Source organism: Anomaloglossus baeobatrachus, chromosome 12 (assembly GCF_048569485.1).
Source record: "Anomaloglossus baeobatrachus isolate aAnoBae1 chromosome 12, aAnoBae1.hap1, whole genome shotgun sequence".
NCBI lineage: Eukaryota > Metazoa > Chordata > Amphibia > Anura > Aromobatidae > Anomaloglossus > Anomaloglossus baeobatrachus.
In genome coordinates this window covers 52,108,391-52,122,492 of record NC_134364.1, presented here as the reverse complement: position 1 = coordinate 52,122,492, position 14,102 = coordinate 52,108,391, and the positions used below count along the sequence as shown (strand labels likewise).

Genomic DNA, 14,102 nt, shown 5'->3' with positions numbered 1-14,102 from the left:
TGCCTTTACTGGGGGCTCGGATGCTACCTCCATGTACCCCATTGATCTGTCCGAAAGTGACGCAGATGCTAGTGATTTGATTGCGTCCATTAATTTTGTACTGGACCTCAATCCGCCTGTATCAGAGGAGCAACCCTCTCTGGCAAGAAAGCACCAGTTTACCTCGCCCAAGAGAACAAGGAGTGTGTTCCTTAACCACTCCAGTTTTCAGGCCACTGTGACCAAGCCTAGGGCCTGTCCTGACAGACGCTGCCCAAAGCGTGGTGCTGATGACCGTTTTCCGTTTCCACCAGAGGTGGTCAAGGAGTGGGCTCATTCACCAAAGGTAGACCCTCCGGTGTCTAGACTCTCAGCCCGGACAGTTGTATCAGTGGCTGATGACACCTCTCTTAAGGATTCCCTGGCGGGAAGAGTAACTGACCGCCAGGTTGACCTTCTGGCCAAATCTGTATCTGAGGCAGCAGGGGTCTCGTTCTCCCCATCTTTTGCAGCAGTGTGGGCTCTCATAGCCATCTCTGCTTCTCTAGAGGAGATGCATTCCCTCACCAGGGACTCTATGCCCGAAATGGTTGCCTTAACTTCCAGGCTTCAGCCTTTTCATCCTATGCCATGTCTGCCATGCTGGAGGCTTCTCACCGCACTGCGGTGGCTTCGGCTAATTCTCTCGCTATGCGCAGGATCTTGTGGCTTCGAGAGTGGAAGGCAGACGCTTCTTCAATGAAGTACCTTGCTGGGCTCCCATTTGCTGGGCCCAGGCTGTTCGATGAACAACTGGTTGAAATTATTCAGGAAGCTACTGGCGGGAAGAGTACTTCCATGCCACAAACCAAAACCAGGAAACCTGTCCAGGGCAGGAACCAGTCGAGGTTTCGTTCCTTTCGTTCCTCCAACTGGTCATCCTCTAAGCCCTCGGCCTCGTCCACTAACTCAGCCAAGGACCAAAAACCCATCTGACGCACGAAGCCGCGTCCTCAGAGCAGGAGCTGCTGCCACTAAGGCAGCCTCCTCTTGACTATCTGGCCGCGCTAGCAACGTCCTTGGTCGGTGGAGGGCTCTCCCGCTTTGGCGACGTGTGGTTTCAACACGTCTCCGATCAGTGGGTGTGGGATGTCATCTCCCACGGCTACAGGATAGAATTCTCTTCCAGCCCGCCAAACAGATTTTTCCTGTCAACTCCCCCCTGCTCCAAGGCCGCCACCTTCTCACAGGCCGTGGCACCCTTGCAGGCCAACGGAGTAATTGTACCGGTTCCCGCCTGGGAACGGTTCAGAGGTTTCTACTCAAATCTCTTCCTAGTCCCCGAAAGGGACGGTTCCTTCCGGCCCATCCTGGATCTCAAGCTTCTCAAAAAGCATGTTCAGGTGCGGCATTTTCGCATGGAGTCTCTGCGATCAGTCATTGCCTCAATGATCCAAGGAGATTTCCTAGCATCCTCGACATCAGAGATGCCTACCTGCATGTGCCAATTGCAGTTTCACACCAGCGTTGGCTACGTTTTGCAATCGGAGAGGAACATTTCCAATTTGTGGCTCTTCCCTTCGGGTTAGCCACGGCCCCTCGAGTATTCATCAGGGTCATGGCAGCAGTGGTTGCGGTTCTGCACCTCCGGGGGTTCGCAGTAATCCCTTTTCCTGGCCGGCCTTCTAGTAAAGGCTTCATCCAGTGCAGACTGTCAGCGGAGTGTCTCGCTCACTCTCGCCACTCTAGTCCAATTCGGGTGGCTTGTCCTTTTCCCAAGTCCACTCTGACTCCGACCCAGAAGCTCATGTACCTAGGGATGCAATTCGAGACTCTGCCGGCACTTGTGAAGCTGCTCTTAGTCAAAAGGCAGTCCCTCCACTGGCGGTGCGCCCTTTGCTGAGGCCCCGCCGTCATTCCATCAGGCACCTAATGCAGGTGCTGGGTCAGATGGTGGCGTCAATGGAAGCGGTTCCTTTGCCCAGTTCCATCTGCGTCCTCTGCAGCTGGACATTCTCCGCTGTTGGGACAAGCGACCTTGCTCCTTGCACAGGTTAGTGGCTCTGTCGCCACAGACCAGGGGCTCCCTTCAGTGGTGGCTTCGGCCCCTCTCTCTTCAGGGACGCTCCTTCCTGGCCCCGTTCCGGGTGATCCTCACCACGGATGCCAGTCTATCCGGCTGGGGAACAGTATATCTCCACCACAGAGCGCAGGGCACTTGGACCCCGTCCGAATCAGCCCTCTCGATCAATGTGCTGGAAATCAGAGCTGTGCTTCTAGCTCTCTTAGCCTTTCACCACCTGTTGGCGGGCAAGCACATTCGAGCCCGGTCAGACAACGCAACAGCGGTTGCCTACATCAACTGCCAGGGCGGGACACTCGACCGCCTGGCAATATTGGAGGTTCAACGCATCCTTCAGTGGACGGAGAACTCCAAGTCCACCATATCTGCAGTCCACATCCCAGGCGTGGAAAACTGGGAGGCAGATTATCTCAGCCGTCAAACCGTGGACAGCGGTGAGTGGGCTTTGCATCCGGCAGTGTTTCGGTCACTCTGCCGCAAGGGGGGCACTCCGGAAGTGGATCTTCGCTCCCACGATCCTCAGGCCTTTGCAGCGGACACGCTGGTTCAAGATTTGTCCCAGTTTCGTCTGTCTTATGTGTTTCCCCCTCTAGCTCTTGCTCAGAGTCCTGCGCAAGCTCAGAATGGAGGGCGTCGGGTCATTCTCATTGCTCCAGACTGGCCCAGGCAAGCTTGGTACCCAGACCTGCTCCATCTGTCCGTAGAGGTGCCGTGGCATCTCCCGGACCGTTCAGACCTTCTCTCACAAGGTCCGTTTTTCCGCCTGAATTCTGCGGCTCTCAGATTGACGGCGTGGCTCTTGAGTCCTGGATCTTGACGACTTCTGGTATCTCTCCTGAAGTCATCTCCACTATGACTCGGGCTCGGAAGTATTCCTTGGCCAAAATCTATCACAGGACCTGGAGAATTTTCCGCAGCAGGTCGGTCAGGCTGCCACTTGGGCTAGTCTGCATACCTTTTCGAAGCTCTACCAAGTGCATGCGCATGCTTCGGCAGATGCGAGCTTGGGCAGACGCATCCTTCAGGCGGCTGTCGCCCATTTGTGAAGTTAGGTTTCGCCTACTTCTCAGTTTTCTGTTTATTCCCACCCATGGACTGCTTTGAGACGTCCCATGGTCTGGGTCTCCCATAGGAACGATGAAGAAAAAGAGAATTTTGTTTACTTACCGTAAATTCTTTTTCTTATAGTTCCGTAATGGGAGACCCAGCACCCTCCCTGTTGCCTTTTGGCAGTTTCTTGCTCCGCGTGTTATCACCGGCTGTTGTTGTAGACAGAGGCTCCGGTTGTTCCGGTTCTTGCCCTATCTCTACTTGTGGGTGGCTATTCTCCTTCAGCTTTTGCACTAAACTGGCTATATTTGGTTATCCAGGGGGTGTATATGCTCGGAGGGAGGAGCTACACTTTTTAGTGTAGTACTTTGTGTGTCCTCCGGAGGCAGAAGCTATACACCCCATGGTCTGGGTCTCCCAATACGGAACTATAAGAAAAAGAATTTACGGTAAGTAAACAAAATTCTCTTTTTCTATAGCACCAACATATTCCGCAGCGCTTTACAATTCAATGTACGTGCGATATAAATGATAGTGTCTACAATATACAGTATTGTACAAACGTTTTGGGCAGGCGTTGACAAAATGCTGCAAAGTAAAAGAATGCTTTCAAACATAGGAGCATTAAGGCCCTGTGTTCACTAGAAAAATGAATTTCCTTAAGAAAAATCCGGAGGCTCAGTAAGATTTCCGCACCTGCGGGAAAATACCGCACCGAAATCCGCATCCAGATCCGCATGTGGTTTGTTGCGGATTTGGTGCGGAAATGCCGCAGCCAGCGTCGGACTGGCTTCTGGAGGAATCTCCAGTAATACCAGGCCTGGCCGCGGTTACCTGCACTGAACTCCGGAGCTCCCACCTGAGCTCCGGAGTGCAGCCTCGACTAAACTGCGAGCGCCGAGTGATTGATTCCCCGGCGATTGCCGATTAGTTCAGGCCGGGCTGATCTCTGGAGCTCAGGTGACGGCTCCGGAGTGCAGCTCGGCCTCTCTACAGCTGTCACTTGAGCTCCGGAATTCAGCCCGACCTGAACTAAACTGCAATCGTCGGGGAATCAATCACTCGGCGCTCTCAGTTTAGTCTACGCTGCACTCCGGAGCTCTGGTGACAGCTCCGGAGTTCAGTGCAGGAAACCGCGTCCAGGCTTGGCATTACTGGAAATTCCTCCGGTAACCAGTCCCGCAGCTACCTGCGGAAAAGAAGTGACATGCAATTGTTTTTACTGCGGAAATTCCGCAGCAAAACATGCAGCTGTCAAAATCCGCCTAGTGCGCACATCATTTTTTTTCCCCATAGGATTTGCTGGTGAATCACTGCAGAGATGTTCTGAACATTTTCTGCAGCGAAACATGCAGCAAAACCGTGGGAAATTCTGTCTAGTGCGCACAAGGCCTAATAGTTTATTCTTATCAGTTTCCAAAATGCAAAGTGAAAGAACAAAAGAGAAATCTAAATCGGATGAATATTTGGGGTGACCGCCCACCTTCATCACATTTTCTCATTACACTTGCACACAGTTTTGGCAGTTTTGGAAGGAACTCACCATGAAGGTTGTTCCAAACATCTTGCAGAACTAACCCCAGATCTTCTGTATATGAGGCTTGTGTGGATTCTTCCGTCTCTTCATGTAATCCCAGACAGACTGGATTATGCTGGGATCAGGGCTCTGTGGGGGCCGGATCATCACTTCCAGGACTTCTTGTTCTTAATGACACTGACTGTATGGTTGGGGATAATTGTCCGGCTGCAAAATAAATCTGCAGTCAATCAGACGCCTCCTTGATGTTACTGCTTGATGGATAAGTATCTGCCTGTATTTCTCAGCATTCAAGACACCATTAATTCTGACCAAATCCTCAACTCCATAGGCCAAAATGCAGCTGCACTTTTGCAGGACCCTAACCGTTCTCACTGCTGTCTACAGACGCTCATTACTGTACTACTCTCCAGCCCTTTGGGAACAAACTTCTGTTATAGCCAAATATTTCTCATTGTAACAAGTGATGAGCACTACCATGCTCAGTACTCGTAACGAGCAGTTGGACGCTCGAATGGGCTAAGCTCGAGTACCAAGTATAGTGGAAATGAATGAATGGGAAACTCAAGCATTTTCCTGGAAGATCTTCCAGGAAATTGCTTGAGTTTCCCATTGACTTCCATTATACTCGGTACTAGAGTTGAGCACATCCGAGCGTCCAACTGCTCGTTACGAGTACTGATCATGTTAGTGCTCATCAATAATTGTGACCTATGACTCCAGAGCATTTGCTGACATTTTTTCTCTCCCAAGTTCCTATGATTTTGTGCATAGTTGAGTCTCTTGGACTTTTTTCCATGTAGAAGGAATGGTTTATGACTGAAAGTCTTCCAAGAAGACCCGGTCTGGCCAAACTTCTCCAAACAGTAGATAGATGTCTTTGGTCCCACTGATTTTTGCCAGTTCCGAGCTGATGGCACTGCTGTATATCTGCTGATGTTGAAGGGAAGTAACATGTTGTGTGTTTCATCTGCTGCACTAAAGGGGGCTTTACACGCAACGACATCACTAACGAGATGTCGTTGGGGTCATGGAATTCGTAACGCGCATCTGGCCTCTTTAGCGACGTCGTTGCGTGTGACACGTACGAGCGACCGCTATACTCACCAAATTGTTGATCGCTGACACGTCGTCCATCGTTCCTTGTTCTGGACGCAGGTTGTTGGTCGTTCCTGAGGCAGCACACATCGCTACGTGTGACACCCCAGGAACGACTAACAACACCGTACCTGCGTTCTCCGGCAATGAGGTGGGCGTGAGTTTCATGCGGCTGCTCTCCGCCCCTCCGCTTCTATTGGACGCCTGCCGTGTGATGTCGCTGTGACGCCGCACAAAGCTCCCCCTTAGAAAAGAGGCTGTTCGCCGGCCACAGCGACGTCGTTAGGAAGGTTAGTCCATGTGATGGATATTAGTGATATTGTGCGCCACAGGCAGCGATTTGCCCGTGACACACAAACGATGGGGGCGGGTGCGATCGGCAGCAACATTGCTAGCGATGTCGCTGCGTGTAAAGTGGCCTAAAGTTTCCTCGGCCGACCATTGAGTCCACAGTTCTCACCATTGCTCATTTCTTGGTGTCCTCAATGCTGAGAAATACAGGCAGATACTTATACAATATGTATACCATTAGGAAAGCATCTAATTGGCTCCAAATTTATTCTGCAGAAGGACAAGCAACGACTCCAGATATACAGCCATTGTTATTAAGAAATATCCTCAGGGCAATGAATAACGAGTCCTGGCAATGATGACCAGCCCCCACAGAGCCCTGATCTCATCATCATTAATTGTGTCTAGGATTACTTGGTGAGACAGAAGGATTTGCACAAGCCTCATACACACAAGATCTGGGGTTAGTTCCCCAAGATGTTTGGCACAACCTCCCACCAAAAACTGTATGTGACAAGTGTAGCTAGAAAAATTGATGAAAATAAAGGGTGATCACACCAAATATTGTTCTGATTCAGTTTTCTAAGTTTTCTATTTTATTCTTTCACTTTGCATTTTGTCAGTTGATAAAAATAAACTATTAATACTTCTATTATTGAAAGCGTTCTTAGCTTTGTAGCATTTTCTATACTTGCCTAAAATGTTTGCACAGTACTGTATAGCACTCCTAGATAACTTCTCTTTGATTTTCTGATTTTCCTGTTTTCTAGGAGCGAGACACAAGTGCATCCACCATCACAGCTCCACTCCCCACTGGGGAAGCATTTCCTCGGGTTTTTCACAGATCGGAGATACCTAGTGTGGTAAGAGAGTCTTCTCTGCTTTTTCTTCTACAGTGCATATCTGCTTATCTTCTAACAACTAAAGGCCCCGTTACACACAACGATATCGCTAACGATATGTCGTCGGGGTCACGGAATTCGTGACGCACATCTGGCGTAGTTAGCGACGTCGTTGCATGTAACAGCTCCGAGCGAGTGTCAATCAAAATTACTCACCTAATCGTTGATCGTTGACACGTCGTTCATTCTCAAAATCTCGTTGGTCGTTGTGGACGCAGGTTGTTCGTCGTTCCTGAGGCAGCACACATCGCTACGTGTGACACCCCAGGAACGACGAACAACAGTGTTCCTGCATCCTCCAGCAACGAGGTGGGCGTGTCGTTAATGCGGCTGGTCTCCGCCCCTCCGCTTCTATTGCTCGGCAGCTGTGTGACGGTGCACGAACCTCCCCGTTAACAAAGAGGTTGTTCGCCGCCCACAGCGACGTCGCTAGGAAGATAAGTACGTGTGACGGGTGTTAGCGATATTGTGCGCCATGGGCAGCGATTTGCCCGTGACGCACAAACGACGGGGGCGGGTGCTTTGACGAGCGACATTGCTACGTTTAAAGCCCCCTTTAGTTCGCACTCACATCAGTGGCAAGATGCGGTCACATGCAGTAGCGTGCGATGCATGCTACCGCATGTGACCGCATCTTGTTGCGATTCCATAGTAAATGAATGGAGCTGAAACGCATTTGCGACGGATCCGGTTTTGTGGCAAAATACCACTGATGTGAGCGCGGCCTTAAAAGGGTCGTCCTGCTTTATGATGTTAGATCAGTGGGGATCTGACACCCGTCATCCGCACCAATATGTAGTACACTATACACTCAGCATGCATTGAAATGGTTGTCCACTGCTTAAACATTGATGGCTTATCGTTAGGATAGATCAACAATGTCTGATCGACCACCTGGCACCCCCACTGATCAGCTGTTTAATATGTCGGCGGCAGCAGCAGCAAGTGCTCAGTTCTAGAACTGCCCCGTCTTCTGATAGCGGCCGCATACTACATTTTCAAATCAATAGGAGGCGAATGGGAAGTACCCGGTTGCAGCCGTTATCAGAAGACGGGGCAGTTCCGGAACTGAGCATTTCCGTCCGCCTGCTGCGTCGATAACAGCCGATCGTCGGGGGTGCCGGGTGTTGGACCCCGGACGATCAGACATTGATGACCTATCCTAAGCATAGGCCATAAATGTTTAATCATTTAATGATAGTTTACTGATGAGGAAACAAAAAAACAGTTAAAAACCAGTATATAAATGACAACATATCTCCCTATATACCTGTATTGCAGACGTTTGTCAGGCTGGATTATTTTAAATCCTTTCTCTAAAGGCCCCGTTACACACAACGACATATCTAATGATATATCGCCAGGGTCACGGATTCCGTGACGCACATCCGGCATCGTTAGCGACGTCGTTGCGTGTGACAACAAGGAACGAGCGCTAACGATGGAAAATGCTCACCTTATCGTCCATCGTTGACACATTGTTGCTTTTTTTTAAAAAAAAAAATCGGTGATTGTTGACCTTGCGGGTTGTTCGTCGTTCCCGAGCATCACAGATCGCTACGTGCGACACCTCGGGAACGATGAACTACAGCTTACCTGCGTCCGCCGGCAATGAGGAATGCAGGAGGTGGGTGGGATGTTAGTGACCTTTCCATTGATCGGCTCTGCCGAGGTTGGGTGGTTGTTTTTTCTACTTGTTTCAAAGGAGCAAACGCTAGACTGAGCATAAGACGAGGACTAAGTAAAAGCGAACTCAGGCCATTGTGAATCTCACCTTTAAAAAGCAGTGCTCTATAAGATCAATATAGGAAAGAAAAATCAATAACACTCAAGCTATAATGATCAAAGAGTCAAACTGACTTATCTGTGACATTTAGTGATTGCTCCAGCCCTAGATGTGGACTGTTCTCATCAACTAGGATTTATGTGCTCTCTCCATACCCTTAGGCTATGTTCACACGGGGCTTTTGTGGTGCTTTTTTTTTCCTGACCTAAACCTGATCATGTTGCAGGAAATCTCCTTTGAGTCATCGGCATTTTTCATGCGTTCTTTAGTGGCGTTTTTGCTGCAGATTTGGTGCAGATTTGCTGCTTTTTTTTTTACAAAATGGCTTGTATCAATGAAAAAAAAAGCAGCAAATCTGCATCAAAGAATTGACATGTTCATTCTTTAAAAACCTGACCAAAGCCGCAGGTATTTTACAAAAGTCAGGAAAAAAAAACTGGTGTGTGTATGAGATTTCCGAGATCTCATAGATTTTGCTGGGACTGTAAAAAGCAGCTTTTTATTAACATAGATTTGCATAAAACCAAGGCAAATCTGCAGCAAAAAAATGCATCAAAAACTTACCAAAAAGGCCCTATGTGAACATACCAGGTGCTGTTTTGAAGTTTTTAAAACAAGTGGATCTTAAGAGAGCTGAGAATGTGGAGGAAAGAGTTCTGCATTTCTTTATCTACTTCTGCCTTCAAAAACTGTATACACAGTTTGCCTCAAAGTGGCCGATGTGCACAACACCTTAACAGCACCGTGACGGAAAGACTCAAGCAGATCATTACCTGTGCACTACACTGAGAAATGCCTTGGTGCTCTCCCAATAAGGCCGGAGTTCCACTTGCGGATGACTTGCGCAAGTCTCGCATCGCATCACTTGACGCAGCCGCACACTCCTGACAGGAGCGGGTCGGCTGCATGTATTCCTATGCAGCTGAGACGCTCGTGGCCAGAGAGCGTCAGGCCGTGCCAGGTGATGGGATGCGATGCGAGGCTCGCGCATGTCATACACAAGTGGAATTTCGGCCTAACACAGAAAATGGAAATCAGATGAAACCCCTGATGGAGCCAATGGGGCAGGCAAACTCACTGGATTCTCTGTTTGGCCTCCATTCCAGCAGTGGTTTTTTTTTGTTTTGTTTTTTAAGGCAGACACAAAAGTGTTGTCCACCATGCTTTTGTATCTGGCTAAAAAGATACGCTGCCGAATAGAGCTCAGCTGGAGAACAAATTGACGCCATCTGCCTTATTGCAGTGAATGGCTCTGTAGAGGATACCGTTTTTTTGGAAACGTAAACTCGTCAGTGTACAGAATAGACTGAATAGGATCTATGCCTTAAAAAAAAAATGATTTTTGGTCCTAGCGCACAACAGACTGCACATGGACCAATAATGACCATTTCACACAGGCTAATAATCGGTGAATGAGCATCCGTAAGAACATTCATTCATGATCATGGAGCCTTGTAAACATGCCGCCGATCAGCCGAGAAACAAACAAAACACAAATTAATTACCTGAGTGGATGATTTAAGCGGCTATCAGCCTCTCCTGTTTATACAGGGAGATGTGTGACCGATAAGATGCATGCTGTATGGGAGCAATGTAGAAGCAGAGACCCTTATTATAGGGCTGTGTCACTTCCTAGGCTGTGTTGTGCTGTTTCAATACCATCAGTGTTTAATCACAGTATATTATCACTGCAGGACAAGCTGCCACATGCCTGCTAGTCCAACCGCGTCCCCCCCCCCTGCATTTATTAGTAGCTCTCTGAAATTATGCAATGTTCACAGAATGTTGCCAATCAGTGGTGTGGGCCAGGATATACGCAGCTCAGCATTCTGAGCTCTGCTAGATCTGCAGCAGAGAAACTGTGATTCATCACAACTGCTGCACCCAGTAAACAAACAGGATATACACAGCTCAGCATTCTGAGCTCTGCTAGATCTGCAGCAGAGAAAACTGTGATTGATTATGTCACAACTACAGCACCTAGTAAACTAAGTGATATATTGATGGAATCTGGGTCTCTGCCTCTACATCAGGCTCCTGTGACATTTCATAGCAAAAACCTGCTGACAGATTCCCTTTATGTCAATGACACACTTCAGACAATCATGTAAAGAATATTGCAGCATGTGCGAAGCACGTCCCAGTAGCATTAAGACCTTCATCCAGTTTGCAATTAAAGAGGTTGTTTGGTCTTATGAAAGTCACACTCTGTGACTGTAGACTTCTGAATCCTTGCAGTCTGCGCATCGCACACTGTTAGGATTCTCTGGTACTGGCTGGCGGTCACGTGAACTTGTGTGCTGTTTCTAGATGTCCGGCCACATTTCGCCCAAACCTGCACAGCCTCGCTTACTTCACATTTATTGAGTGAAGCCGAGGACGTGTCACCGGTATGTGATCGCATGTATATTAATTGCATTCTTGTGGTCACAGAACCGTCTGCTCTCACCGGCAACACCGGAGAATCATCCCAGTATGTGGTGCACACTGTAAGGTTATGTGCCTATGGGACTCTGTACCCGCGGATTTTGCCGTGGACAACCTGTGGATTTATATGGATTTTCTAGATAAATCCGCAGGTTTCAGCATGTACAGACTCTCCCCATGTTATCCTATGGGACATGGAGAGTGCTGTGTCCATGCTGCGGTATGTGCGGCTGCAGCAGAATATGCTGCGGATGTCCCGCAGCCGCACATAACTGCATGCTAATTATTCCTGCGGAAATCCCTGTCCTCAACTATGGAGATAGAGGCCGGGACTTCCGCAGGTAAGTCGCATGAATGTCCGCAGGTTTACCGCAACTATTTCGCTGGAATCCCGCAGCTATGTATATCTGCGTATGCCGGGGAGCTGCTGCAGGAAACCCTTCGGACGTACCTGCGGATATATCCGCAGGTGCGAGCTCCTGTGGCCACATAGCCATAGGATTCAGAAGCCTGCAGACAAACAGAGGGACTGCAGAATTTCACCAGAGGACCGGACAACCCCTTTAAGGCTATAATATGCAATAGACTAATATCATCTCCTGGGAATCGAATATATTGCACTAAATCATTCCTATATATTGTTCCAATCTGTATTGTTAGTAAATTGACAGTTGTATCTGACCTGAGGAGCTTGGTGTACTTACTTTAAAAATCCATGTCAAAATGGCTGCATACACCCAATATTAAAATACATTTTATTAGTCCATCTAAACGGTGAGAGCTCATTTGTCCATGTATATTATGTATGTGAGTCCATGTATATCTGGATAAACATATACAGTAGCTGGGATGATTTAGGTAAACCTGCACTTGCAGGGCGTTGGTCCCGATGGCCCTTGAGGACCCTTCCGACTCTACCATTCGATGATATTTAGTTTCCGCTCTTCTCCGCTGCCTGACTGACCGCTGCAACGTGTACCGAGCAGTGTGAGATCTCAGCAGCAGGGAGGAGAAACACTCAGGAGCTGTCAATCAAGCTAGGTGCGCAAATATTGATTTTGAACTTTTAAAATTAATTTATTCTGACTTTCGGACATAGATTTTTTTTTTTCAATGTAGGTACACCAGGTTCCTCAGGTCTAAGGTAGTTTATTACGGTATGCTTTTTGTATTGTAAAATTATGGTTAAATTCCTGCCGCTTCGGGGATGCTGCCGCTGATGACAACTTCTGCAGTGATGACATGCCAACCATGCTCATGTGACCGCTGCAGCTAATCACTTTCCTCCATTATGCCTAGTGTGTTATGATCCGGAACCATGGAAGACCACCATAAATCATTGGTAAAAGGTGACGAGCATTGGCAACTAATCTGGCCGCCATCCCCTTACTAACCATCAACACTAGAAGTAGCTCAGGGGTGAACTAACATCCTGTGCACCGCGAAGCCAGCCGGAGAACTAACTATCCTAAAGGAAGGAAAGATGAATAACTCTCTGCCTCAGAAAATAGATTGCCAAGGAATAGCAAGCCCCCCACATTCAAAGACTGTGGTGATATAGGAAAACACAATACACAGATAGATGATAGGATCAGCAAAGGTGAGGCCCCACTGACTAAATAGGACAGGACAGGAAAGGGACTGATGGTGGCCAGAGAAAAACCCTGCAAAAAGCCAAAAACCTGATAGTACAAAAAGCCCTCACATCGCTAGATCTGAACTCTGTCCTATATCAGGCGCTCTTGTCATACCAATGAACAGAAAACAGGAACCATTACAAATACAAGAAGCAACAAACACATGGACTTATAGGAGCAAAACTCCAAACATAGCTGCAGGGAGCTTCCCAGCTAAACAACTGAGAGGGAAGATCCCTGCATGCAAATAAACTGACAATAACCACAGTAAATGACAAACTCAGATAAGAGCAAAAAGAACCAAACAACAAATAAAGAGCCAAGCACTTATCTGGGGTAGATGTGGTCTGGAGTAGGATGAAGCAGGCTGGTGAACAAAGAACAACTGACAGGCAGACCAGGGTTTAAATAGGCAGAGTGTTAGCAATGGAAACGCTCATTGCTCAACACACCAGGTCTCTGTCCAAACCATTCCTGGCCACAAGAGGGAGCCTCACAGCAGCAAAAGCATAACTGACATTCACAACACTAGTGGCTATGTAAGGTGCTTGTCAATACATTTTCCGGAGACCTCCTCTGTCCCTTACACTTGCACTATAGGTTATGGAGAATAATGGTCACCAGGTTCATCGGGTGTCATTGACTTCTCGTAGATACAGACCTTGCTGCGCGGTCTTGCTTTCCGCTCTCTCTCCCTTCATCTCTTGCACGGAGAGCCATTTTCAGACATTAGTGACATTGCCTGGAAATACATGATCCGGTGACATAGTTTCCTTGGAAACTATAAAACATGATGGATTTCCTTGTGTGCCGTACATAGACCGCTCATTAGTGAGGATGCATCGGAGGAGAGCTGGCAGCAGACACGTTTTATCTCACTGAACGACACATTACTGATAAAAATCATTGTAGTATAAAGTCATAATCAAGAAACAGATTCTACTTTTCACTTTTTATACCACTTGCACCTACTACATGGTGTTTGTAGCAAAAGCAGAAATATTGTGTACTGTATTAATATGTACGGTAATTGTCACTTTAAAATCGCAATCTGAATTTGGGACGGTGCTTCTACAGTATTCATTCATACAAAGCCGTATTTAAAGGGACAACCCCGATCCAGCCAATCTTAAGATACCTGCACAGGCTAGGTCCACTAACAAGTGTGGGGGGGGGGGAGAATAATCACCTTTTCTGTCTCTGTTTGCATCTGGCTTGAAAAGGGGTGTCCGAAGTGCAGAGAAAAGACCAAGTGTTTTGCCAAGTATTTTAAAGGGATCGGATACAACTTTAAAGAAGGCTATTAATTTTATTATAATTATTACAGAAAATA

The 14,102-nt window shown here is 47.8% G+C and overlaps 1 protein-coding gene across 3 annotated transcripts in view; it reads left to right on the top strand.

The window, feature by feature from the left end:
- RPAP1 (RNA polymerase II associated protein 1) overlaps positions 1-14,102 on the top strand; it is a 336,543-nt gene that overhangs the window by 19,106 nt on the left and 303,335 nt on the right. For all 3 annotated transcript variants that reach the window (XR_012727659.1, XR_012727658.1, XM_075330058.1), the window contains exon 4: positions 6,788-6,880. Coding sequence is in view for 1 of the 3 variants with exons in the window: in XM_075330058.1 (XP_075186173.1) it covers positions 6,788-6,880 (93 nt within the window). In the remaining 2 variants the exon portion in view is untranslated. The remainder of the gene's footprint in view (positions 1-6,787; positions 6,881-14,102) is intronic.